Source organism: Tribolium castaneum, chromosome 6 (genome assembly GCF_031307605.1).
Source record: "Tribolium castaneum strain GA2 chromosome 6, icTriCast1.1, whole genome shotgun sequence".
Lineage (NCBI taxonomy): Eukaryota > Metazoa > Arthropoda > Insecta > Coleoptera > Tenebrionidae > Tribolium > Tribolium castaneum.
Window position 1 is genome coordinate 8,476,865 of NC_087399.1, and position 25,613 is coordinate 8,502,477.

Here is a 25,613-nt window from a genome sequence, read left to right on the forward strand (position 1 = left end):
AAAAATAGAGAAATGTTAAGCTCTGCATTCTCAACAGACTGAAAAAAATTGCCGACTAAAATTTTCGTAGGAAACGTGACAAAAAAATTATTTTAATTTACGCTTGGTTTCGTGTTTTTAAAAATACTGCGCGTATGGTTCGAGATAAAAGAAAAATGCTCAAAGAAAACTATATAAAATATATTTTTTTAAATAGTCAGAACAACTGTATCTTTATTTTTAAAAGTTTAGGCCCTAAAGACGTTCAAAGGCGTTTAATTTTACCGGTGGTCAAATAACGAAAAGTTAATTTATACCTAAACTGTAGAAGATAGAGGGTTTTGTAGACTTTTTTATAGGAAATTTAATTCTCTACAACTTTGGTTTTTACACTTTTTTTGTATCTCCAACCGTATTCCCAGCGTTTTGATAAATATGCGACGGTGCACAAAGATTTATAGCTTAAAATTAACGATTTGCATTCTACCTTATATTTTTGCGAACGCTGCGAATACAAAAAAAGTGTAAAATACAAAGTTGTAAAGAATTAATTTTTCTACAAAACAGTCCGCGACACCATATTACTACCTTTAACGGTTTAGACATAAATTGACTTTCTAATACTTGATCACCGGTAAAATGAAGAAAATCAGTCGCTTGAGCGTTTTTGAACGAATTTGGGGCCTAAATAGTTAAAGATAGATTTATGGTCTCGCAGACTTTTTTGTAGAAAATTTAATTCTCTACAACTTTCTTCCTAACATTTTTCTTGAATCTGTAACCATATTCGCAGCGTTTTGAAAAATATCAGGTAGAGTGCAAATTAGTAAAAATTTTAATTTTTTTTAAATATAGTTTACGATAAAACTTTTGCAATATATTTATGTCTTACTATTAAAAATTTAATGCTCTACCTGCCTGTATTTTTTTTTTGCTGTGTGTATACCATTATACAAATATAACCATTTTTTAAAAGCATTGCTCTGAAAACTTAGACAGTCATGGAATAACTGCGCTCTCTGGCGACATTAATAGAACTATCGAGAACGGGAACGTTTTATTTGTACGTCGTTTCATAGCCTAACCTTCAGATATCCGTAGTAGCGACTTAATAAACTGATTGAACAGAGTCCGAAAATTTATTAATTAAAAAAATCTGCAGGCGAAGTTTGTTATTAAATCGTTTAAAGTTGTACAGGTTTTTAATCTTCTGGTAAAAATAATCACCCTTTAGAAATAAATTAACTTAAAAAGCAAGTGATACCTTAAAATATTTGAAAATACCAATATTCCCAAATTAATTAATTAATTTTTATTACAAAAAAGTGTAGAAATATTCTAAAAAAATCACATGAATATAGGAAAATACTAAGTACTTGACTGCAAGCGCTAAACTCGGTGTGTTCATTACACATTGTATTATAAAATAATATCCTGAAACTTAAGAAAAATATGAGAATGTTTTAGCAACTGTAATTCAATCGAAGTAAATTTAAATTTGTACACAAGAACACCAAAGATCATACTTTGTGAATTTTTGGTGCTTTAGGGACAATTTTCGAAAAATATTTGGGTGACGTGTGGGCGAATTAATTTACGATTTGTCCGAGATCTCCGTGAAAATGAAGAGAAACTGCCACTTTTCCTTAGAACAACGTTTGTGAGCTGAAAGATCCAAGGAAGTCCACGATTAATTCCCCACTTTCCGTCCCGCTTGAAAAGAGAGTGCCTCCATAATTCAAAAACGCGGCCACTTGGAATCATGAAATTTCGTCCGACTTTTAATAAAATTCGATAAGCAATTTTCACCCATTTCTTCCCCAGCCGAACGCAATTTGCGATTTCAATAAGAAAATGACGAGAATTTCGGGATTTTTTTTCAACTCACTTTGCAATTCCCACTCACACTAAATCAATCATCACTTGGAGTTCGCACATCGAGCGTCGCGACGCACCACCAAGACGACGACGCTCTTAGGACGCCGCGCGCGGAACAACTGACTGGCGGCGACGCCGGCGTCGGGTGTGCGCCGGCGAGTGCATAAATTTTTTCGGGTTTTTGGCTTCATTATCGCACCCACATATTTTTTCGCCCGGATCTCCCTTACCTGATTACTCTCGTTTGTTTAGTCTATTTATTTCGGATCAAGGTGGGGTAAGTTGGACAGGTGGGTTAGGGGGACATCTGTTGGGTAGCAAGCCGTCGCTATGGCCACCGTTTGTTGTGAGCGCTTGTTGACGTTTTGCGCTATGTCGGCCAAACAATTAAAATCGAGCGATAATAATATTTTACGACTGGACGGCGATAAAGTGATTTTTTCCAATCAGTTTTACAACCACCTAAAATTTGGTTGCAGATAAGTCTCGAAGTGCGACCCCCCAGTAAGTTAAGCACTGCAAGTTCCAAATGTTCGTTGTTGACCAAGTTCTATTCAAGACCTGTGTCCGCAGTGCCGCTACTAGCCCTAAAAGTAGCCACTTTTCAGCTCTTGTGGCGAAAAATTAATCATTTATTTCAGGACGAAGTCGATTCTGATTCTTTCAAGACTAAAAGACCCTTTTCCGCTGGATATCTTCCTAACAGTTACCACAATAGACTAATTTCAACCAGAGAGCAAAGTATTGATAGCTTAGAAAGCATTCCAGGTATTGGTAGATAGATTTAAAACTTTTATTGTTGTTTTTAAAAGGTTTCGTTAAAACTTGAAATATCGTTAAAAATTTGAAATTTATAAATAAATTGTGTTTTTAAATTTTTATCACTAATTAGATTAAAAGAAAACAATACATACGATTTTTTAACTAAATAGTTTTTAAATTTTACATTTTATCTATTTTTAGTTTTTTTGTGTTTCAGTTTTTTAGTTTCTCAGAGTTAAAGTTACTTACTTAAATGCCATTTTTTTAATTTTAAATGATTCTACAGGGTAAGTCCATAGTAAGTTATTCTCGTTTTTTTTTAAATATGCATCTAATAATACTGATTCCAGCTGACTAGATCGGTAATCCTTAAGAAAATTAAAAATTATTCTACAATTAGATTGTCAAGTCTGTCTTGACATTTTGCTAAAATTTTATTATGGACTATTACTATTTAAAAAATAAAAACCAATGCTGATTCAATTAATGTTTTTGAAAATCAACAAAGTATCCAAGTGGGAAGTGCAATTAGTGACTAACCCTGTACTTTGTAGTTGGAAATATAAGTTACGATTAAGTTATTTTTTAAGGTAGCACTATCTCTTGCAGAAGCACTGTATTATTTTAGTATTTTAGTCAAGCCATTTGAAAAATGACTTAGTTTCTCACTTTAAAAACGTAAATAGTATTATTTTTAATAAAATTAAAAAAAATTACATATGAACAAAGAGCTTTATTCTGTTGTTTTTGTCTTATTTTACAAAACACAAAAAAAATAAACATAACATTATCACCTCTTATAAAATAAAGCAAAAAAAAGATAAAACTCTTTGTGTAAAATTTGTAATAATTTTTTTAACTTTTTTTATTTTATTGTCTCCTTTTTAATTTTTTGTTTTGTTTTTTTTATACTTAAAAGTGTCGGTTGAAGTTTAATAAAAAAAATTAAAAATGACATCATTACTAAAAAATAATGACATTTGTGACGTCATCAGTTTTTGAGTTAATTTTTAATTAAGTTTAATGCAATATCTAATAGTTATTTATTTAACGAGTTTGAGTGTAATCAGACGCTTTATTTCACGAGTGGAATATTAAACTACGAGTGAAAACGAGTGTTTTATCATTCACAAGGTGAAATAAATAAATAGAGTTACAGGAAAACGAGTTGAATACAACATTTTATTCTTCGAATTAGGCTCAACATGGTTTAAAATTGCTCTAGATCTGTCAAAAACACGAGAAAAACCGTAAACTCTAACAGTGTCAAAGAATTAATTACGTTTTTATTTTTTCTGCTGTCGAAAAATTAATTAATAAAAAAAATAATTTCTGTTTTTTACTACATTTTTGCCACCTAAATAAAGATTTTAACCTTGCATTTTGTTCATTTTTAATTTCAGATGAAACCTTATCTTCGTCCGATCTTCTCAAAAATCTCCTCTCTGAACCAATCAAATCATGGCGTAATTATTCTTCCACCAACTCTACTAAAACCGAAGAAACAAAAACAACTTCACCAAATATTGTCCTAACTCCAGGAGTCCAAACAAAACCACCACTGCCTAAAAAACCTGAAGCAAAAATGTCTTCAAGACCCGAAAAAGACCCAGGTGTTAACGCAATTCACGATTATCTAACCCTGAAATACGAATCAAGTTTGGAAAAAGAAACGGAGAAGAGCAAAGAAGTAGAAAAAGCTCCAAGTGATGATTCTGCTATCAATTTGATAAGTTTAGACGACGATGTCAAATCTGATTTAGATGAGCAAAAGTTGAACATCCAAAACTGGATTGAAGAAAAAGATTTGAAGTGGGAGGACGATAAGCAAATTCCCAATTTGTGCGACATTGACATCGACGAGCTTTTTAAAGATGAAAATGACAAAAAATTTGATCATTTCTTCCCAACCGTTGAAGATAAAAGTCCGAAGAAGAAACCAAAAGCTTCGCCAAAACCTAAAGTTAAGTTTATCGCGACTCCGATGAAATCTGACCCGGATTATGTTGATGGGTCGAAAAATGAAGTCGAGACTTGGATTTCCAAAAAGCCAATCAGTGAAGAAAGGAAATTAATTTTTAGCGATTTCTTGAACAATGTGGATGAGTTGGAGAAATCTGTTTCTTTGGGTGCTGTTGACATTCCTCAAGACATCCCACAGCATGATATTGATACAGTTCCTAATAGCCCAACCTATGAAGATATCGCATCAATTCTGAAGGTCCTAGAAGCCGAAGATAAAAAATCTCGTAACTTGTTTTCACTTTTTTGATCATTTTTTTGATTAATTGTTTCAGAAATGAAGATGGAGAGCATGAAACAGGTCGTTTCAGAAATTTCTTCCAAACCTAATGACAAAAAAGCGTATCAAAGTGAAGAAGAAGAAGGCAAAATTTTGTCGTCCAAACCCACAATTATGATAACTGATGAATCAAAAAATAAAACGATTGATTATCGTTCTTCTTCCAACTACAAGTATTTTTTTCCATAGGTTATTAGAAATAATGACTTGTCGATTCTAGCGAACTTCTTTCATTTCTGGACGAAGTGGACCGAAGTTGTTCCAAGCCCTTAAACGAGGTCAAAAAAATCTACACTAGACCAGAACCAGTCAAACTTAAACTCGACACAATCCCAAAATTTGAAGATTTGATCACTTGCTCCAATGACGAATTGGCACGTCATGTGATTGATCTGAGTTTAAAATTGAAGGAAAAATCGTCTTCTATTACAGTCCTCCAAACCGAACTGTCTTCCCTTCGAGAAGAAATCGTCAACACGACGAAAAAATCCGACCAAACAATCAAACAAAAACTGAAGACCCAGAAAGAAGAATACGAGGGAACGATCAAACGGCACCAAAAATTCATCGACCAGTTGATCACCGATAAAAAATCGCTAAATCAGAAGTGTGAAGGCTTGGTCACCGAAATGAAGACGATGGAAGAACGCTTCCAGTCCAACATGAAAGCTGTTGAACACAAACACAACGTTGAGCTTCAGAAAGTCAAAGAAATGGCAGCTGCTGGTGAAAAACTGAGACGAGAGCGTTGGATCGACACCAAGACACAAAAAATCAAAGAATTGACAGTTAAAAGCATCGAACCAGAATTGCAAAGTATGGAAAAACGCCAACAACAAGAACTTGCTGATTTGCGTTCCCTACACAAGCGGGAAATTGAAGATTTGGAGCTTAAAGCAGCTCGAAAAATACAAGAACAGTGCGAAGCGCTTCGAGTCCAACTTGTGGAAGAACGTGAAAAAGCTTTGGCACACGAACGCGAAATTATGAGACAAAGGTACGAGAAACTTGTCGAATCGGAAGAAAAAGGTTTCCAGGAACAAAGAAGAAGACTACTTGCTGATCACCAAGCAAGAGTTGCTGAATGCGAGCAAAGAGAAGCTTTAGCTTTAAGCGAAAAAGATAAAGCGATAAAGCAAGCTCAAGATGATTTTGAAGAACGGTTGCAAATTGTCATCAGGAGACACGCTAATGAGATAAAGTTGATCAAAGAAACGGCCAGTTTAGAGATGGAAACCTGGCAGAATAATTACAAGAAGCAACAAACAGTTCAGTTGGTTGAGAAGGAAAGCATCATACGAGAACAATGTCGCAAGGAACGAGACAGAGAGATTGAGGCAGTGATTGAACGTTTGGAAAAAGAAGCAAGTGATAATAAGCTACAGATTGAGCACTCAAGTGAAAGTCGGATCAGACGGCTTAAGGAAAAATACGAGAAGGAAATACTCGATTTGGAGGAAAGTGAACGAGAGTCTAAAGAAAAGTATCACACGGTAAAAAAGAAACTGGTTGAAAGTGAAGACGTGATAATCAATTTGAAAGCAACAATCGATCAGTTGCAAAGCCAGGTTGACTCGTCCAAAGCCATCGCACTGAAACTGCAACAAGAAAGAGAAGAAGTGAAGGAAATGATGAGAAATGAGGTGCGGCAAGAAATGGAGAGTTTGGAGAAAGAGTTGATGAAAGTGAAAGATTCAAGAGATAATGAGATCCAACAGCTTTATTCAAGAGTCAAAGTTTCAATAGCACGAAAAGACGAAATTTTGGAGGAGTTGACAAGAGATCACAAAGCCTTACAGGAGAAGTGCGCTTATTTGGAGAACATGTTGGAACAACAGCGAAAGGAGTATTTGATAAAATAAGTTTTGTATTTTTATTATTGTCGCACAAATGACGATTTTCCAATTATATTATTCATTTTACAATAAATGTGTTTTCCCACTTCTCATTAACAGAGCCATGTATCAATGTAATTACAATATAATTATGCAACAGAAACACACCTCGTTTTAATTATGTTTACTGTTTAAACCAGCTTATTAAAATTCATCACAATCTAATTAAGATACTGAGAAATGTTTTATTACCAAATCACTTATTCTAAATTTTGTGCCAGTTTAAACTGGCCTTAAAATTAAAAACTAAATCAGTGTGCATAAAATACAGCAAGATAAACCAGTCGTAAAATTTCAGTGCAATCAGATGCAAAAAAAATCCATAATAATCCCAAATTTGTCAAACTTAAACACGACATAGTCCCAAAATTCGAAGATCTAATTACTTATTCCAATGACGAATTGACACGTCATCTAATCGATTTTGATTTAAAATTGAAGAAGAAATTATCTTCTATAACAGTCCTTCAAACCGAATTGTCTTCCTTTCGAAAAAAAAAGCGTCAGCACGACAAAAAAAAATAGGAGGGAACAACCATACGGCACCAAAAATTTGTGGATCAATTGATCACCGATAAAAAATCGCAAAACCAGAAGTGTAAAAGCTTGGTCACCTAAATGAAGACGACGGAAGAACACTTTTAGCCCAACATGAAAGCTGTGGAACACAAACACAACGTCGAGCTTCAGAAAGTCAAAGAAATGGCAGCTGCTGGTGAAAAATTGAAACGAGAGCGTTGGATCGACACCAAGACACAAAAAATCAAAGAACTGACCGTTAAAAGCATTGAACCCGAATAGCAAAGTATGGAAAAGCGCCAACAACAAGAACTTGCTGATTTGCGCTCGTTACACAAGCGGGAAATTGAAGATTTGGAACTTAAAGCAGCTCGAAAAATGCAAGAACAGTGCGAAGCGCTTCGAGTCCAACTTGTGGAAGAACGTGAAAAAGCTTTGGCCCACCAACGCGAAATTATGAGACAAAGGTACGAGAAACTTGTCGAATCGGAAGAAAAAGGGTTCCAGGAACAGAGAAGAAGACTACTTGCTGATCACCAAGCAAGAGTTGCTGAATGCGAGCAAAGGGAAGCTTTAGCTTTGAGCGAGAAAGATAAAGCGATCAAGCAAGCTCAGGATGATTTTGAAGAAAGGTTGCAGATTGTAATCAGGAGACACGCTAATAAGATAAAGTTGATTAAAGAAACGGCCACATTAGAGATGAAAACCTGGCAGAATAATTACAAGAAGCAACAGACGGCTCAGTTGGTTGAGAAAGAAAACATCATACGAGAACAATGTCGGAAGGAACGAGACAGAAAGATTGAGGCAGTGATTGAACGTTTGGAAAAAGAAGCAAGTGATAATAAGCTACAGATTGAGCAGTCAAGTGAAAATCGGATCAGACGGCTTAAGGAAAAATACGAGAAGGAAATACTCGATTTGGAGGAAAGTGAACGCGAGTCTAAAGAAAAGTATCACACGGTGAAGAAAAAACTGGTTGAAAGTGAAGACGTGATAATTAATTTGAAAGCAACAATCAATCAGTTGCAAAGCCAGGTTGACTCGTCCAAAGCCATCGCACAGAAACTGCAACAAGAAAGAGAGGAAGTGAAGGAAATGATGAGAAATGAGGTTCGGCAGGAAATGGAGAGTTTGGAGAAAGAGTTGATGAAAGTGAAAGATTCGAGAGATAATGAGATCCAACAGCTTTATTCAAGAGTCGAAGTTTCAATAGCACGAAAAGACGAAATTTTGGAGGAGTTGACAAGAGATCACAAAGCCATACAAGAGAAGTGCGCTTATTTGGAGAACATGTTGGAACAACAGCGAAAGGAGTATTTGATAAAATAAGTTTTGTATTTTTATTATTGTCGCACAAATGAAGATTTTCCAATTATATTATTCATTTTACAATAAATGTGTTTTCCCACTTCTTATTAACAGACATGTATCAATGTAATTACAATATAATTATGCAACAGAAACGCACCACGTTTTAATTATGTTTACTGTTCGAGCCTGCTTATTAAAATTCATCACAGCCTAATTAAGCTACTGAGAAATGTTTCATAAATTTTGTGCCAGTTTAAACTAGTTCTAAAATTGAAATCTAAATCAGTATGCATGAAATACATCAAGATAAACGTGTCGTAAAATTTCAGTTCAATCAGAGGCTAAAAAAACCCACAATAATCCCAAACTTGTCAAACTTAAACACGACATAGCTACAAAATTCAAAGACGAATTGACACGTCATCTAATCGATTTTGGTTTAAAACTGAAGGAGAAATCGTCTTCTATAACAGTCCTCCAAACCGAATTGTCTTCACTTCAAGAAAAAAACATTAGCACGATAAAAAAACAACTAAACAATCAAACAAAACTGTAAACCTAGAAAAAAATACGAAAAAACGACCATACAGCACCAAAAATTTATCGATCAATTGATCACCGATAAAAAATCGCTAAACCAGAAGTGTGAAGGCTTGGTCACCGAAATGGAGACGATGGAAGAACGCTTCCAATCTAACATGAAAGCTGTTGAACACAAACACAACGTCGAGCTTCAGAAAGTCAAAGAAATGCCAGCTGCTGGTGAAAAACTGAGACGAGAGCGTTGGATCGACACCAAGACACAAAAAATCAAAGAACTTACCGTTAAAAGCATCGAACCAGAATTGCAAAGTATGGAAAAACGCCAACAACAAGAACTTGCTGATTTGCGTTCCCTACACAAGCGGGAAATTGAAGATTTGGAGCTTAAAGCAGCTCGAAAAATGCAAGAACAGTGCGAAGCGCTGCGACTCCAACTTGTAGAAGAACGTGAAAAGGCTTTGGCCCACGAACGCGAAATTATGAGACAAAGGTACGAGAAACTTGTCGAATCGGAAGAAAAAGGTTTCCAGGAACAAAGAAGAAGACTACTTGCTGATCACCAAGCAAGAGTTGCTGAATGCGAGCAAAGGGAAGCTTTAGCTTTGAGCGAGAAAGATAAAGCGATAAAGCAAGCTCAAGATGATTTTGAAGAAAGGTTGCAAATTGTGATCAGGAGACACGCTAATGAAATAAAGTTGATCAAAGAAACGGCCAGTTTAGAGATGGAAACCTGGCAGAATAATTACAAGAAACAACAAACAGTTCAGTTGGTTGAGAAGGAAAGCATCATACGAGAACAATGTCGCAAGGAACGAGACAGAGAGATTGAGGCAGTGATTGAACGTTTGGAAAAAGAAGCAAGTGATAATAAGCTACAGATTGAGCAGTCAAGTGAAAATCGGATCAGACGGCTTAAGGAAAAATACGAGAAGGAAATACTCGATTTGGAGGAAAGTGAACGAGAGTCTAAAGAAAAGTATCACACGCTGAAAAAGAAACTGGTTGAAAGTGAAGACGTGATAATCAATTTGAAAGCAACAATCGATCAGTTGCAAAACCAGGTTGACTCGTCCAAAGCCATCGCACTGAAACTGCAACAAGAAAGAGAGGAAGTGAAGGAAATGATGAGAAATGAGGTGCGGCAAGAAATGGAGAGTTTGGAGAAAGAGTTGATGAAAGTGAAAGATTCGAGAAATAATGAGATCCAACAGCTTTATTCAAGAGTCAAAGTTTCAATAGCACGAAAAGACGAAATTTTGGAGGAGTTGACAAGAGATCACAAAGCCTTACAAGAGAAGTGTGCCTATTTGGAGAACATGTTGGAACAACAGCGAAAGGAGTATTTGATAAAATGAGTTTTGTATTTTTATTATTGTCGCACAAATGAAGATTTTCCAATTATATTATTCATTTTACAATAAATGTGTTTTCCCACTTCTCATTAACAGACATGTATCAATGTAATTACAATATAATTATGCAACAGAAACACACCACGTTTTAATTATGTTTACCGTTCGAGCCAGCTTATTAAAATTCATCACAATCTAGTTAAGGTACTGAAAAATGTTTTATTACCAAATCCAAATTTTGTGCCGTTTAAATTGGCCCTAAAATTGAAAAATAAATTGACTTGCGTGATATACAGCAAGATAAACCTGTCGTAAAATTTCAGTGTAATCAGATGCAAAAAAAAATCCACAATAATCCCAAACTTGTCAAACTTAAACACGACATAGCCCCAAAATCTGAAGATTTAATTACTCACTCCAATGACGAATTGACACGTCATCTTATTGATTTTAGTTTAAAATTGAAGAAGAAATCGTCTTCTATAACAGTCCTTCAAACCGAATTGTCTTCTTTTCAATAAAAAAGCGAGAGCACGACAAAAAAAACGACCAAACGGCACCAAAAATTTATCGATCAATTGATCGCCGATAAAAAATTTCTAAACCAAAAATGTGAAGACTTGGTCACCGAAATGAAGACGATGGAAGAACACTTCCAGCCCAACATGAAAGCTGTGGAACACAAACACAACGTCGAGCTTCAGAAAGTCAAAGAAATGGCAGCTGTTGCTGAAAAACTGAGACGAGAGCGTTGGATCGACACCAAGACACAAAAAATCAAAGAACTGACCGTTAAAAGCATCGAACCAGAATTGCAAAGTATGGAAAAACGCCAACAACAAGAACTTGCTGATTTGCGCTCGTTACACAAGCGGGAAATTGAAGATTTAGAACTTAAAGCAGCTCGAAAAATGCAAGAACAGTGCGAAGCGCTGCGACTCCAACTTGTAGAAGAACGTGAAAAGGCCTTGGCCCACGAACGCGAAATTATGAGACAAAGGTACGAGAAACTTGTCGAATCGGAAGAAAAAGGGTTCCAGGAACAGAGAAGAAGACTACTTGCTGATCACCAAGCAAGAGTTGCTGAATGCGAGCAAAGAGAAGCTTTAGCTTTGAGCGAAAAAGATAAAGCGATAAAGCAAGCTCAGAATGATTTTGAAAAAAAATTGTGAGCAGAAAACACGCTAATGAGATAAAGTTGATCAAAGAAACAGCCAGTTTAGAAATGGAAACGTGGCAAAATAATTACAAGAAGCAACAAACAGTTCAGTTGGTTGAGAAGGAGAGCATCATACGAGAACAATGTCGCAAGGAACGAGACAGAGAGATTGAGGCAGTGATTGAACGTTTGGAAAAAGAAGCAAGTGATAATAAGTTACAGATTGAGCAGTCAAGTAAAAATCGGATCAGACGACTTAAGGAAAAATACGAGAAAGAAATACTCGATTTGGAAGAAAGTGAACGCGAGTCTAAAGAAAAGTATCACACGGTGAAGAAAAAACTGGTTGAAAGTGAAGACGTGGTAATCAATCTGAAAGCAACAATCGATCAATTGCAAAGCCAGGTTGACTCGTCCAAAGCCATCGCACTAAAACTGCAACAAGAAAGAGAGGAAGTGAAGGAAATGATGAGAAATGAGGTGCGGCAGGAAATGGAGAGTTTAGAGAAAGAGTTGATAAAAGTGAAAGATTCAAGAGCTAATGAGATCCAACAGCTTTATTCAAGAGTCAAAGTTTCAATAGCACGAAAAGACGAAATTTTGGAGGAGTTGACAAGAGATCACAAAGCCTTACAAGAGAAGTGTGCCTATTTGGAGAACATGTTGGAACAACAGCGAAAGGAGTATTTGATAAAATAAGTTTTGTATTTTTATTATTGTCGCACAAATGAAGATTTTCCAATTATATTATTCATTTTACAATAAATGTGTTTTCCCACTTCTCATTAACAGACATGTATCAATGTAATTACAATATAATTATGCAACAGAAACGCACCACGTTTTAATTATGTTTACTGTTCGAGCCAGCTTATTAAAATTCATCACAATCTAATTAAGGTACTGAGAAATGTTTTATTACCAAATCACTTATTCCAAATTTTGTGCCGTTTAAATTGGCCCTAAAATTGAAAAATAAATCGACTTGCGTGAAATACAGCAAGATAAACCTGTCGAAAAATTTCAGTTCAATCAGATGCAAAAAAAACCACAATAATCCCAAACTTGTCAAACTTAAACACGACATAGCCCCAAAATTTGAAGATTTAATTACTTACTCCAATGACGAATTGACACGTCATCTTATTGATTTTAGTTTAAAATTGAAGAAGAAATCGTCTTCTATAACAGTCCTTCAAACCGAATTGTCTTCTTTTCAATAAAAAAGCGAGAGCACGACAAAAAAAACGACCAAACAATCAAACAAAAATTGAAGACCCAGAAAAAAAAATACAAAGAAACGACCATACGGCACCAAAAATTTATCGATCAATTGATCACCGATAAAAAATTTCTAAACCAAAAGTGTGAAGACTTGGTCACCGAAATGAAAACGATGGAAGAACACTTCCAGCCCAACATGAAAGCTGTGGAACACAAACACAACGTCGAATTTCAGAAAGTTAAAGAAATGGCAGCTGCTGGTGAAAAACTGAGACGAGAGCGTTGGATCGACACCAAGACACAAAAAATCAAAGAACTGACCGTTAAAAGCATCGAACCCGAATTACAAAATATGGAAAAACGCCAACAACAAGAACTTGCTGATTTGCGCTCGTTACACAAGCGGGAAATTGAAGATTTGGAGCTTAAAGCAGCTCGAAAAATGCAAGAACAGTGCGAAGCGCTGCGACTCCAACTTGTAGAAGAACGTGAAAAGGCTTTGGCCCACGAACGCGAAATTATGAGGCAAAGGTACGAGAAACTTGTCGAATCGGAAGAAAAAGGGTTTCAAGAACAAAGAAGAAGACTACTTGCTGATCACCAAGCAAGAGTTGCTGAATGCGAGCAAAGGGAAGCTTTAGCTTTGAGCGAGAAGGATAAAGCGATAAAGCAAGCTCAAGATGATTTTGAAGAAAGGTTGCAAATTGTGATCAGGAGACACGCTAATGAGATAAAGTTGATCAAAGAAACGGCCAGTTTAGAGATGGAGACGTGGCAAAATAATTACAAGAAGCAACAAACAGCTCAGTTGGTTGAGAAAGAAAGCATCATACGAGAACAATGTCGCAAGGAACGAGACAGAGAGATTGAGGCGGTGATTGAACGACTGGAAAAAGAAGCAAGTGATAATAAGTTACAGATTGAGCAGTCAAGTGAAAATCGGATCAGGCGGCTTAAGGAAAAATACGAGAAAGAAATACTCGATTTGGAAGAAAGTGAACGCGAGTCTAAAGAAAAGTATCACACGATGAAGAAAAAACTGGTTGAAAGTGAAGACGTGATAATCAATTTGAAAGCAACAATCGATCATTTGCAAAGCCAAGTTGACTCGTCCAAAGCCATAGCACTGAAACTGCAACAAGAAAGAGAGGAAGTGAAGGAAATGATGAGAAATGAGGTTCGGCAGGAAATGGAGAGTCTGGAGAAAGAGTTGATAAAAGTGAAAGATTCGAGAGATAATGAGATCCAACAGCTTTATTCAAGAGTCAAAGTTTCAATAGCACGAAAAGACGAAATTTTGGAGGAGTTAACAAGAGATCACAAAGCCTTACAAGAGAAGTGCGCTTATTTGGAGAACATGTTGGAACAACAGCGAAAGGAGTATTTGATAAAATAAGTTTTGTATTTTTATTATTGTCGCACAAATGAAGATTTTCCAATTATATTATTCATTTTACAATAAATGTGTTTTCCCACTTCTCATTAACAGAGCCATGTATCAATGTAATTACAATATAATTATGCAACAGAAACGCACCACGTTTTAATTATGTTTACTGTTCGAGCCTGCTTATTAAAATTCATCACAGCCTAATTAAGCTACTGAGAAATGTTTCATAAATTTTGTGCCAGTTTAAACTAGTTCTAAAATTGAAAACTAAATCAGTATGCATGAAATACATCAAGATAAACGTGTCGTAAAATTTCAGTTTAATCAGAGGCTAAAAAAACCCACAATAATCCCAAGCTTGTCAAACTTAAACACGACATAGCTACAAAATTTAAAGACGAATTGACACGTCATCTAATCGATTTTGGTTTAAAACTGAAGGAGAAATCGTCTTCTATAACAGTCCTCCAAACCGAATTGTCTTCACTTCGAGAAAAAAACATTAGCACGATAAAAAAACAACTAAACAATCAAACAAAACTGTAAACCTAGAAAAAAATACGAAAAAACGACCATACAGCACCAAAAATTTATCGATCAATTGATCGCCGATAAAAAATTTCTAAACCAAAAGTGTGAAGACTTGGTCACCGAAACGAAGACGATGGAAGAACACTTTCAGCCCAACATGAAAGCTGTGGAACACAAACACAACGTCGAGCTTCAGAAAGTCAAAGAAATGGCAGCTGCTGGTGAAAAACTGAGACGGGACCGTTGGATCGACACCAAGACACAAAAAATCAAAAAACTGACCGTTAAAAGCATTGAACCCGAATAGCAAAGTATGGAAAAGCGCCAACAACAAGAACTTGCTGATTTGCGCTCGTTACACAAGCGGGAAATTGAAGATTTGGAGCTTAAAGCAGCTCGAAAAATGCAAGAACAGTGCGAAGCGCTTCGAGTCCAACTTGTGAAAGAACGTGAAAAGGCCTTGGCCCACAAACGCGAAATTATGAGGCAAAGATACGAGAAACTTGTCGAATCGGAAAAAAAAGGTTTCCAGGAACAGAGAAGAAGACTACTTGCTGATCACCAAGCAAGAGTTGCTGAATGCGAGCAAAGGGAAGCTTTAGCTTTGAGCGAGAAAGATAAAGCGATAAAGCAAGCTCAAGATGATTTTGAAGAAAGGTTGCAAATTGTTATCAGGAGACACGCTAATGAGATAAAGTTGATCAAAGAAACGGCCAGTTTAGAGATGGAAACCTGGCAGAATAATTACAAGAAGCAACAAACAGCTCAGTTGGTTGAGAAAGAAAGCATCATACGAGAACAATGTCGCAAGGAACGGGACAGAGAGATTGAGGCGGTGATTGAACGACTGGAAAAAGAAGCAAGTGATAATACAGATTGAGCAGTCAAGTGAAAATCAGATTAGACGGCTTAAGGAAAAATACGAGAAGGAAATACTCGATTTAGAGGAAAGTGAACGCGAGTCTAAAGAAAAGTATCCCACGGTGAAGAAGAAACTTGTTGAAAGTGAAGACGTGATAATTAATTTGAAAGCAACAATCGATCAGTTGCAATGCCAGGTTGACTCGTCCAAAGCCATCGCACTGAAACTGCAACAAGAAAGAGAGGAAGTGAAGGAAATGATGAGAAATGAGGTGCGGCAAGAAATGGAGAGTTTGGAGAAAGAGTTGATGAAAGTGAAAGATTCGAGAGATAATGAGATCCAACAGCTTTATTCAAGAGTCAAAGTTTCAATAGCACGAAAAGACGAAATTTTGGAGGAGTTGACAAGAGATCACAAAGCCTTACAAGAGAAGTGCGCTTATTTGGAGAACATGTTGGAACAACAGCGAAAGGAGTATTTGATAAAATGAGTTTTGTATCATACAACTGACGATTTTCCAATTATATTATTCATTTTTCGATAAATGTGTTTTCCCACTTCTCATTAACAGAGCCATGTATCAATGTAATTACAATATAATTATGGCAACAGAAACGCACCACGTTTTAATTATGATTACTGTTCGGCCCAGCTTATTAAAATTCATCGCAGTCTAATTAACGTAATGAGAAATGTTTCATTACCAAATTACTTATTCTAAATTTTGTGCCGTTTAAACTGGCCCTAAAATTGAAAAATAAATCAATATGCGTGAAATACAGCGAGACAAACCTGTCGTAAAATTTCGGTCCAATCAGATATAATTCGCGATTCCGTGTTATAAATTCACCTCGCCTCGAAAATATTAAATTGTTCAATTACGCAGAAAATCTCAATTTGTATTTTTCCAACAATGAGCACTAAAATAAATTAAAGATAAAAACTTTTCCCGGATTTATCCTTCTTACTTAAACTTTGTCATCAACTCCGGATATTGAAAAGCACTCGATAAATCGAGACAATAGCGCACACGCAAAACGCGGATAAAAAGCTCAATTTATTTAATTGTAATAAAAAGTTACATGATTGGTTATTCCACTTTGAATTTATTGTTCATTTATTGGCAATCACGCGACCACAATGGACAAAATAAATAATAATTTAAACGGAATTTATTTAATTGTGTTTTGTTTGGTGGAGGTCACAGTTAATTTGATTGAACATTTTTAATTTTAGCCCAACAAACTTCATGGATTATGGCGAGGTGCGTTTGGGCTTATTTCCGCTATCATATAGCTGCACGCAAATTGATAAAAACGCCTGTGATAAGCTCGTTAAACCCGATTTAAAAAGTTGCACGAAGCACACTTTAACAAGATTAAACCGAATTTTATAAATACCAAAGTGTGAAATTATTTATTATGATTATTTCATTCACCCCATTAATTTCCACCAAATTACCCAAATTAAAAATTATGCCCCTAATAAAAAACAACAGAACCGTAAATCTCACCCGAGGCATTATTTTAAATTTAACGATTGTTTACCGCATTCAATTTAATCGGAGTCATAAATAAGCACTTCCAGTACAAAAACCTTTATTTACGCAGACTTTCAGTAAAATACAAGTAAGTATGTAAAAAGTTACGATGTGTATTGGCTCAGAGGAAACAATTTGGCCCACTCCTCGTATCTCTTCTCGTTCAGTTTTTCCCCGAGAACCAACTTGTTGCCAACCTCCAAATACTTCTTATTTTTGGAACTGTAAGGCTCCCATTTGGCCCCATCCAGCTTATCACTGGTCTCAGGAGTCGGATTTCTGTGAAACAAACTGTGCAAAAAACTATCACACTGTTTGAGGGTTTAGTTTACCCAGTTTTGGCAAAATTGGACCAAAGCAAAATCATCTTGTTCACAGTTTGGGCTTCGGGGTCCGTGTCTTTGAAAATCGGGAACAGTTTCTGGATGTAGAACAGGTAAATTAAATCGTCGTTGTGCACAACACCGAACGGGATTGTTCCGTTACTTGAGGGTAGGTAAAAGTGGCTGTAGCGTCCCTTGTAATTAAATTTGTAGTAATAAACCGAGGCGTTGTTTTTTTCTGATAAAAGTTCTGCGGCTCTGTTGACTCCAAAGCCGGTCAAAGCGTCGGCGTAAAGTTGGGCCAAGCCGGGCAAAGACGAGTTGTCTAAAGGTTTATCGTTCAAATAAAATTTCTTGAGGCCATCACTGATTGTTTTCGATTTGTCCGAATCTCGGTCGTAGAGGAAGGCAATAGGGGCGATTTTTTGGAAGTCTTCACTCATCTGCTTCTTCAACGTTTCGTTGGCCAAAACATCTAAAAGTTGTTTAAAATCAAAACTAAACAAATAGTTAGAGAAAATAGTTTTTTATAAAAAAAATACCTAGTAAATAAACAGGTTGCATTTTTTTGAATCAGTTGATCAGATTTTTAGTTTTACTTTCTAAGTTCTTACTTGTTGTGTTAGTGAGTTTTAAGAAGTTTTTATTAGTTTCAATTCATATTATAATATTATAGAAAATTCACGATAAGTAATGATAGAAAAAGCCTGAGTAGTACACACAAAAAAAGTAAAAAAACAACTATAATTTTTCAAAAACAAGATTAAATAGGGTGATTTTTAATAAAAATCTTAGAAAATAAAAATTAGATTTAAAAATCTAGTGCATGTTTGGTGATAGTAAAAAAACATTTTCAGGTTTTTTAATTCAACTTACACAACTATCCTTTGTAAAAAAACTTGTGTTAAAACTGAGTTAGCTATTTAACTAATGAACTGATTGAAAAAAAGTGAATTACTGTATTTAAAAAAACAACTGGTGAAAAGAATTCAATTAATAGCAGATACATTATTTACTGATTGATTTTTATCATATTCCAGTGCTCAAAAATTGATAAAATTAGTTTGATGTTAAAATAATTACATTTCTTTAACTGTTATAGAGCAGTGTTATTAAAACGCGAAAATTAAGAAACTGTTACATAAATAATAGCAGTCATCTTCTAAATACAATATTGTAACAATATTGTAAGAATATTGTAAGAAAAAATAATAATAGGTGCTACTGATAAAACGCTATACCTGGTACAGTCAAAAAAAGTGAAAATGACGCTTTAGATACTAATCGCATTGCAAACGTGACGTAGTTTCAAGATAAATTTCTTTAGAAGCCGGTTTAAAGAAAAGAAAATAAAAATTTAATTCAGAATTAAAGAAACTAATACTTAAAAAAAATATGCATTTAAACAAATCAACCTAAGGGTCCTGTTAAGACAATTCTGCAAATTAATTAATTCAAAAATTATAATTTTTTTTCAAAAAAATATAATTAATTTAATTTTTGAACAAAATAGGCTTTCTCTATTTTAAACTTCATTTTATGTAAAACAACAAATGATTAACAAATCAACAAATTCCACGTATGCCTTTACGGGTTAATTTTTTAAGCAGAAAGCGAAATTATTTACTTATAATAATTTACTTCAGAATTAAACGAATTTGAATTAAGTTGACAAACTTAACAGTTAAACCTCTGACTTATTTAAGTTTATGTTAACAACTCAATCGTTTTTTTTTAAGTTTGACATTAAACAGTTATGTAGAAATTATAATTTTCAAACCTTGGTAAATAAAAATAAATTTAAAAAATTGCTGACTTCCCACCGTTGTAAAAGTTTTCATTATAAAAATTTACATTTTCATTTAACTTGACGTGTGTCAATGCAAAATAAATGGCCTCTTGATTCAAAGTACTTAGTTTAATTGTGAATTAAATTTCAATTTCTGTAAAGTGAATCCTAAAAAAATATCTTGAAACTACATCTAGTTTGCAGTTTTCGACCCTGCCTACTTGTCAGCATTCACAGCTGGTAGTGGTTTAGTGAGACGTCATTTTCACTTTGTGCGACTGTACCTACGTCTAGGTATTTAAAATCAAGTACATATTTAAAAAACAGTGGTTTAAGAACAATATTATTAAATCAAAAATCACAATCTTCTTCTAAAAATTTGCCACAAATATCATAAATATTTTTTATAAGTCGCAAAACTGAATGGAATTTCGAAATTACATTTACATTACATATTACAAGTACCTATTCGATGATGATTCACGTTTTTGCAAAGTTTTTTTTTACCATATGATAAATAAATTTTGTTTTAAATAGCACTGATGTTTTCGAGAAAAACTTTTGAGCACATTTTTAGTTTTAGCGTGTTTTTTATGCATATTTTTTTAAATATTAAGCATATTTTGTTGATTATTTTTGTTTTTTTTTTGTGCTAAAAAGTCCGAACTCCAGTTATAATGTAGGAATTCAGATCAACTTTTATATAAACAAATAAAAAAAACAAATTCAAATAATGTTAAGCATGAAAATTTACCTTCAGACAGATAAAACACAAACTAGTCCTCTAAAAATTAAATTCTGCTTCAGTAAACTTTTAATAACTTTTACTCCCTGTTCGGAACTGCCCTACGTCCGATAATGCCCCACCCTACCCTATTTTAATAAGTACATTTTAGTGACAAAGATAAAGATGATGCGATGAAGAAGACGAAATATTTCTACTTGCTAAGTAAATATTTAATTTGTTAGAATAGACACATGGACAAAAAAATTCAACGTGAAAAATTAATTAAAATCATTTTTTTTTAACTAAAACTTTTTTCGGAGAAGGAATGGACAAATCCAGTAATATATTTAATAAAATAAAGAAAAGTAAAAAGTGTTGTTGGCCGTCTTATTGACAAAGAAATTTCCATTAAAACATTTTTTTCTTAAATACACATAAATAATCTTTAGTAGTACTTACTGTTTTTACTTGGCTTATATAATTTTTTCTCATCGATCACTTATTACAGTTTATTCTTTTCACCTAGCCTTTATAGTTTTATTTTGTGTTTACAATTTTTACTTAAGAAATGTACTTAGCGTTTAATGGAATAACCTAGCGTTTAGCTTTTTTCCTTAAAACGCCAATGTCCCTAACATTTTTCGAGCAGTTTATGCAGCTGAGCAGTTCATTTGAAGAGGCACAAAAGTGATACCATTTAAAATTTTAAAGGGTTATTTGTATTACAAAGAGATTAAGTGACAAACATTTCCAAAGTCCCTCTGCCAATAAAAATTTTCTTCTTTCGAGGTTTGTAAATTTTTCCTTATTCCTTATTATCTATTTGGTAGTGGCGTCACTGTTAACAGTTATCAACTAATACTTACTGAAAGCTCTTGCGGCAAACTCATCAGTTGTAACCCCCAAAATAATCGGAACTTTTGCAAATTCTCCCTTTTGTATCAACTCAATTGGATGAGCGGTCAAAAACCTCTCCTGTCCGAAGTCCCCTTCAATCACAGGCCCCCAAATCACAACTGGATCATCCCCAAACTCCAGAAACATCCTCTGGGACTCCCCCAACTGATTTGCAGTTTTGGTCTTCAAACATTTGATAATATTGGCTGAGTTATCATCACTACATTCCAAAACTTTGGCTTGTTTCTTGGCCAAATTCATTTGATTTGTGGGGATTGGCATTTGGCCTAGCGCCGACCCACTCATGATTATAGCCCTATGGAATAGCCCCCTTGACAGGGGTGAGACCAAGTGAAGGGTCACACTGATAGCCCCTGCGCTGTACCCCGCCAAAGTCACCGATTCTGGATCACCTCCAAACGACGCAATATTCTCTTTGACCCACTTGAGGACCAAAACTTGGTCTTTAAGACCGTTGTTTCCAGGAGCTTCCTTGTCCCCAGTGCTTAGGAAACCCAACGATCCGAGTCGATAGTTGAAAGTTACAAGGACGATGTCTTGGTCCAGGAGGTATTGGGGGCCCAGCCAATTGCTGGCTCCCCCAGTGCTATGGAAGCCCCCAGAATGGATGAAGACAATGACGGGGCGTTTGGGCTGCTCGTTGCCCTTAGGCAGCTGGAAATGATTGAGTTAGGGTTTGGAATTTGAGGTTTTGGTTGGTACTTTTGTGGTGTAAACGTTGAGGAAAAGACAGTCTTCTGAAGTGGGTTCGTCAGTCGGTTGGGGGCACAAGGGGGTGTCTTGGGTGGCGTTGACCACGTTTTCCCATTTGGGGACAGGTACAGGGGGCTAAAATTAAACAAGATTTGTCTCTTTAATACTGCAGAAAGCTAAAATTTAAAAATATCTTAGATATTATGTGAGAGCTTTGTAAAACAAAATAGTTTGCCAAAATCTATACAGAGTGATTACCTATATACAGAGATATGTTGCAAAAGCTGTCGCTTCCGCTAACTAGAAGGAAAAGAATGTGATCTGAGGCACCAAAAACTTAACTTAAAATTTTAACTTTGAAAAGTTATATCTCGTAAAAAAAATCAAACAATTTTTTTATCATTGAAATTTTTATTTCAATTTGATGGCAGTTTAAATTACGCTGTATATAAATGTTTTTAAATTTATTAAAAAATATGAAGATAATAAAAAACAAAGATGACTAAGAAATTATAAATCTGAAAATCAAATAAAAAAAAACATCAAGAATTCTGAAAAATTCTGAAAAAAATTAAGAATTTGAGTCATTGTGAGTAGAGATTTCTGCTATTTTGACGTTGCTATGTTTTAACTGAGATTTAAATTTACTTATTCGTTAAATATGTTTCCAGAAACTGAGCCTAAAAACTTAACAATTATAAAACAGCAACAAAAAATTCCAAGAAAAAATTCTGTTGACAATAAATAAATTCACTAAAAAGTTTTCAAAACATATTTCTCTTTATCCGCCACAAGACAGAAAACACTTGAAGGAAGCTAAAATGTTAAAAAAAAAACATTTCAAACAAATTAAAACAGAAAATAAAAATTAAAAAAAATCGAAATCTTTTTTGTTGAGTTGCAAAAGTAAACTAAAAAATTTAAAACAACTCAAAATAATCCAAATATATTTACGATTCCAAAAGAATATTCTCTAAGCTTAAACAAATTCACTAAACTAATAAAAGTTAAGTAGACGATAAAGCCCTATTTTCTTGAACAGTCAAAGTATTCTAAGAAAAAATTCTTAATATTGAAATAAATGTTTGTAAAACAATTTCATAATTTTAAGATAAAGAAAAAAATCTCTAGACGAACAAGAAAACACCAAACTCGTATTTTCCAAAAAATTCACTATAAAGACAGTGGACTAAAAAATACGTTAGCAACTAGCCTATAAAAAATTTCTTGTCTAAACTAAGACAAAAAAAACCTTATTAAATTTAAACCCTGAAAAATTCATAGCTACTATTGAACTGCAAAAAAACAGTTAGGGAATACTAAAGGAACTTCAGAAAGGCTTCAAAAGTCTCCAGATTTACAACATATCCAAATTTTCTCTAATTTAAAAAAAAATATAAAATTTTTAAAAATATTTTAATATTTTGTATTATAGTTTTTTTTAATTCCACAATTTCACAAGACAGTCACTAAAGACTTTAAAAAATCTAGCTGTAAATACCAAGTCTAACTAATTAAAACAAGCTCGAACAAAAAAATCTCTAAGCTCTAAAAAAAACTTGAAAAAAAAACTGAAAAGCATCTTAAAAAATCTCTAATTTTTAATAAATTCATTAAAGACTGCTCATAAATTATTGAGCTGCAAAAGACAGTTAGACGGTTAGAAGAAGCTAAGAACTTTCAAGGAAAATCATTTCAAAAAATTCTCCAGATCTACGAGAAAACAGCAGAAGCTACAAATTAGAAATATAAATATGATTTCAAAAAAATTTAAACCTTTTCTGGTGAGCTACAAAAAACTGTTAAATAAGCCAAGAAACCTTCAATAAGACCAACTTAAAAAAAATTCCAGACATACATACAACTTCAAAAAAACGTTTTTCATAATTTTGAGATAAACAAGAAAGTTATATCAGTGGTTATATCAGCTTAACAATTCTCTAGAAAAAAACAACAACAAAATCAACGAAAATAATTTATACACTAGTAGACTACAAAAAATATGAACTTCAAAAATACAGCTATGAACTAAAACTAAAAACACTTTAGCATGTTAGCCTAAAAAAATTGTGTTGCCTGCACCAAGATAAAAAATAAAATTAAAAGAAAATCTGCAGTATAAATGTTATAAGTCAAAAGTTTCATAGTCAATTTTAAACTTTTGAACAATTTAGAACAAATCAACATAATTTTCATCAATTTTAAACAAATTTATTACTTACAGGTTTTTCAAAAATATATTTTCTATAGCTTTAAAAAATTCTACAATTTCAAACGAATACTAGGGGCTTAAAGCTATAAAAGCCTTTAAGACAATTATTTAATTTAATTATTAAACATGCCAGCCTAAAAAAAATCTTTAAAGCTCCGACAAAGCAGAAGTGAAAAAACTATACCTATAAGAATTTAAATAAAATTCAGTAAAACTGCATAATTCTAGGAAAGACAATAAAAAACAGTTAAAAAATACCATCTTAAAAATTCTTCAACCGTACAACAAAATAAAAAAACAAACTTAACAAAAAAAAATTTCTGAACTAGTAACAAAGCTGAAGACGATTTTAAAATTGAATTCTTAAATTTAAATGCATGTAAACTAATGAAAAACTAAGAAACATCAAAGATACTAAAAAAATCCCTAATTTCAAACAAATTCTTTAAAAAGTCTTCAAACAATACCTAGCTACTAAAGACAGTTAAGACAAAACTTAAAAAAAATTTTTTTTCGCTTCCAACACAATAGAAAAGAATAAGAAATTTAATAATTTTCGGTAAAAACTAAGTGAAGGCATTTATTTTTAAGCTTCAAAAGAAAGTTGAAAGAAACTACCATATGATCATTTGAATTGATACCGAATTAGAGTAGACCGTAATATTATTTTAACTTGTATGTAAACGCTGATTAACAATTTCAATCAAGCTGAAGAGTCAAAAAATAATTTATTCCTCAGTTGCACTAGTTTAACACAAAGAAAAAACCGCCTTTCTATAAGAAAAAAATTTCGAAATAAATTCCTCAATAAAAAAAACAAAAAAAAAATTTTTATGCTACTCCCAATCAAAATACAAAATATTCGATTTTCCAATGCTTTCAACTGTAGTTTCAATCATACACTTTATAATAATTTAAAATTTGCAAAATTAGTTTAGCGCTGCTATTTTTACCTTAAACCTCAACTCGTCAATTGGAGCTTTGGCATATCTAATCCCCCTGAAAGAGATAATGGGTTTCCCCGCCCTTGAGGCCAAAATGGCCCCTTGCACTTGCCCCAGTGGCGTAGTAATAATGGGTTTTTCGGTATTTTTAGTTGCTTTGGGCTCATTCGGGTAAGTAAAAACCGCGCCAATTAGAAACGCTAAACTTAAAAACCGCCTCAACATTTTGCACAATCAAACATAGCACGACTAGTGGCGAAACTAAAATATTTGCTACAGTCGCTCGCTTTTATAGAGATGGGACACAAAAGGGACTTTAATTGAATAATTCGCATGAGAATAAAAGGCACGGGCCTAGTTTTATTGGTGCTGAAGAATAAGAGAAACGGGGAATGGTCAAGGACGCAAGGGGGCGATAAATTTGTCACTGACCTATAAAGGCGGTTATCAAGACTTAAAAATTGAATTGTTATCGCGCGGGAAAATTCCCAATTGAGCCAACTCGCCAAATTAGAAAATTGGCTATTATTCAAGCTGGCACGACAATTTAAATAAATTATATTGATAAAAGTTTCCTATGCATTTAGATTCTGGAACATCCTTTCAGTCAAGTCGGGTTTTTGTTCATCTTCAATTAGGCGCTAATTCGAAAGAATAATGCTCGTTTGGGGGAAAAACTCGCCTGATTTAATTAAGCCGAACGAACTAGTGCACCAGGGGCACACTTCCTAGAGCTGTTCATTAGAAACAACGTCAA

At 34.1% G+C, this 25,613-nt stretch overlaps 6 protein-coding genes across 7 annotated transcripts in view; 4 read left to right on the plus strand and 2 right to left on the minus strand.

Moving 5' to 3' along the window:
- The window catches only part of LOC103313893 (TWiK family of potassium channels protein 7), a 169,232-nt gene extending 167,232 nt beyond the window's left edge, over positions 1-2,000 (minus strand). The window contains exon 1 of one of the 2 annotated variants that reach the window (XM_015982380.2): positions 1,868-2,000. The gene's annotated coding sequence lies outside the window, so the exon portion shown is untranslated. The remainder of the gene's footprint in view (positions 1-1,867) is intronic. The other variant, XM_015982379.2, reaches the window with a different exon arrangement.
- Positions 2,001-2,114: 114 nt separating this feature from the next.
- On the plus strand, positions 2,115-6,891 carry LOC661736 (centrosomal protein of 131 kDa). The gene is made up of 6 exons (XM_064357623.1): positions 2,115-2,289; positions 2,337-2,450; positions 2,499-2,625; positions 4,023-4,868; positions 4,917-5,094; positions 5,142-6,891. Exons 1-6 carry the CDS (start codon positions 2,188-2,190, stop codon positions 6,781-6,783), a joined length of 3,009 nt encoding a protein of 1,002 aa, XP_064213693.1. The 5' UTR covers positions 2,115-2,187; the 3' UTR covers positions 6,784-6,891.
- Positions 6,892-9,314: 2,423 nt separating this feature from the next.
- Positions 9,315-12,657, plus strand: LOC103312108 (centrosomal protein of 131 kDa). Its single transcript, XM_008198350.3, is given in 3 exon segments — positions 9,315-10,531; positions 11,071-11,706; positions 11,709-12,657. Coding segments are annotated over 3 exon segments (2,547 nt in total). The 3' UTR covers positions 12,403-12,657.
- Positions 12,658-13,090: 433 nt separating this feature from the next.
- Positions 13,091-14,323, plus strand: LOC103312131 (centrosomal protein of 131 kDa-like). The gene has a single exon (XM_015982272.2). The coding sequence runs from the start codon at positions 13,091-13,093 to the stop codon at positions 14,321-14,323; it is 1,233 nt and encodes a 410-aa protein (XP_015837758.2).
- A 669-nt stretch (positions 14,324-14,992) lies between these two features.
- Positions 14,993-15,759, plus strand: LOC107398392 (centrosomal protein of 131 kDa-like). The gene has a single exon (XM_064357396.1). The coding sequence runs from the start codon at positions 15,162-15,164 to the stop codon at positions 15,726-15,728; it is 567 nt and encodes a 188-aa protein (XP_064213466.1). The 5' UTR covers positions 14,993-15,161; the 3' UTR covers positions 15,729-15,759.
- Positions 15,760-17,291: 1,532 nt separating this feature from the next.
- Positions 17,292-25,137, minus strand: LOC659834 (juvenile hormone esterase-like). Its single transcript, XM_001814448.4, has 5 exons — positions 24,866-25,137; positions 21,710-21,835; positions 20,956-21,661; positions 17,583-18,048; positions 17,292-17,529 (listed from the first exon to the last, which is right to left on the minus strand). The coding sequence occupies exons 1-5, from the start codon at positions 25,079-25,081 to the stop codon at positions 17,355-17,357; spliced, it is 1,689 nt and encodes a 562-aa protein (XP_001814500.1). The 5' UTR covers positions 25,082-25,137; the 3' UTR covers positions 17,292-17,354.
- Positions 25,138-25,613: the final 476 nt, after the last annotated feature.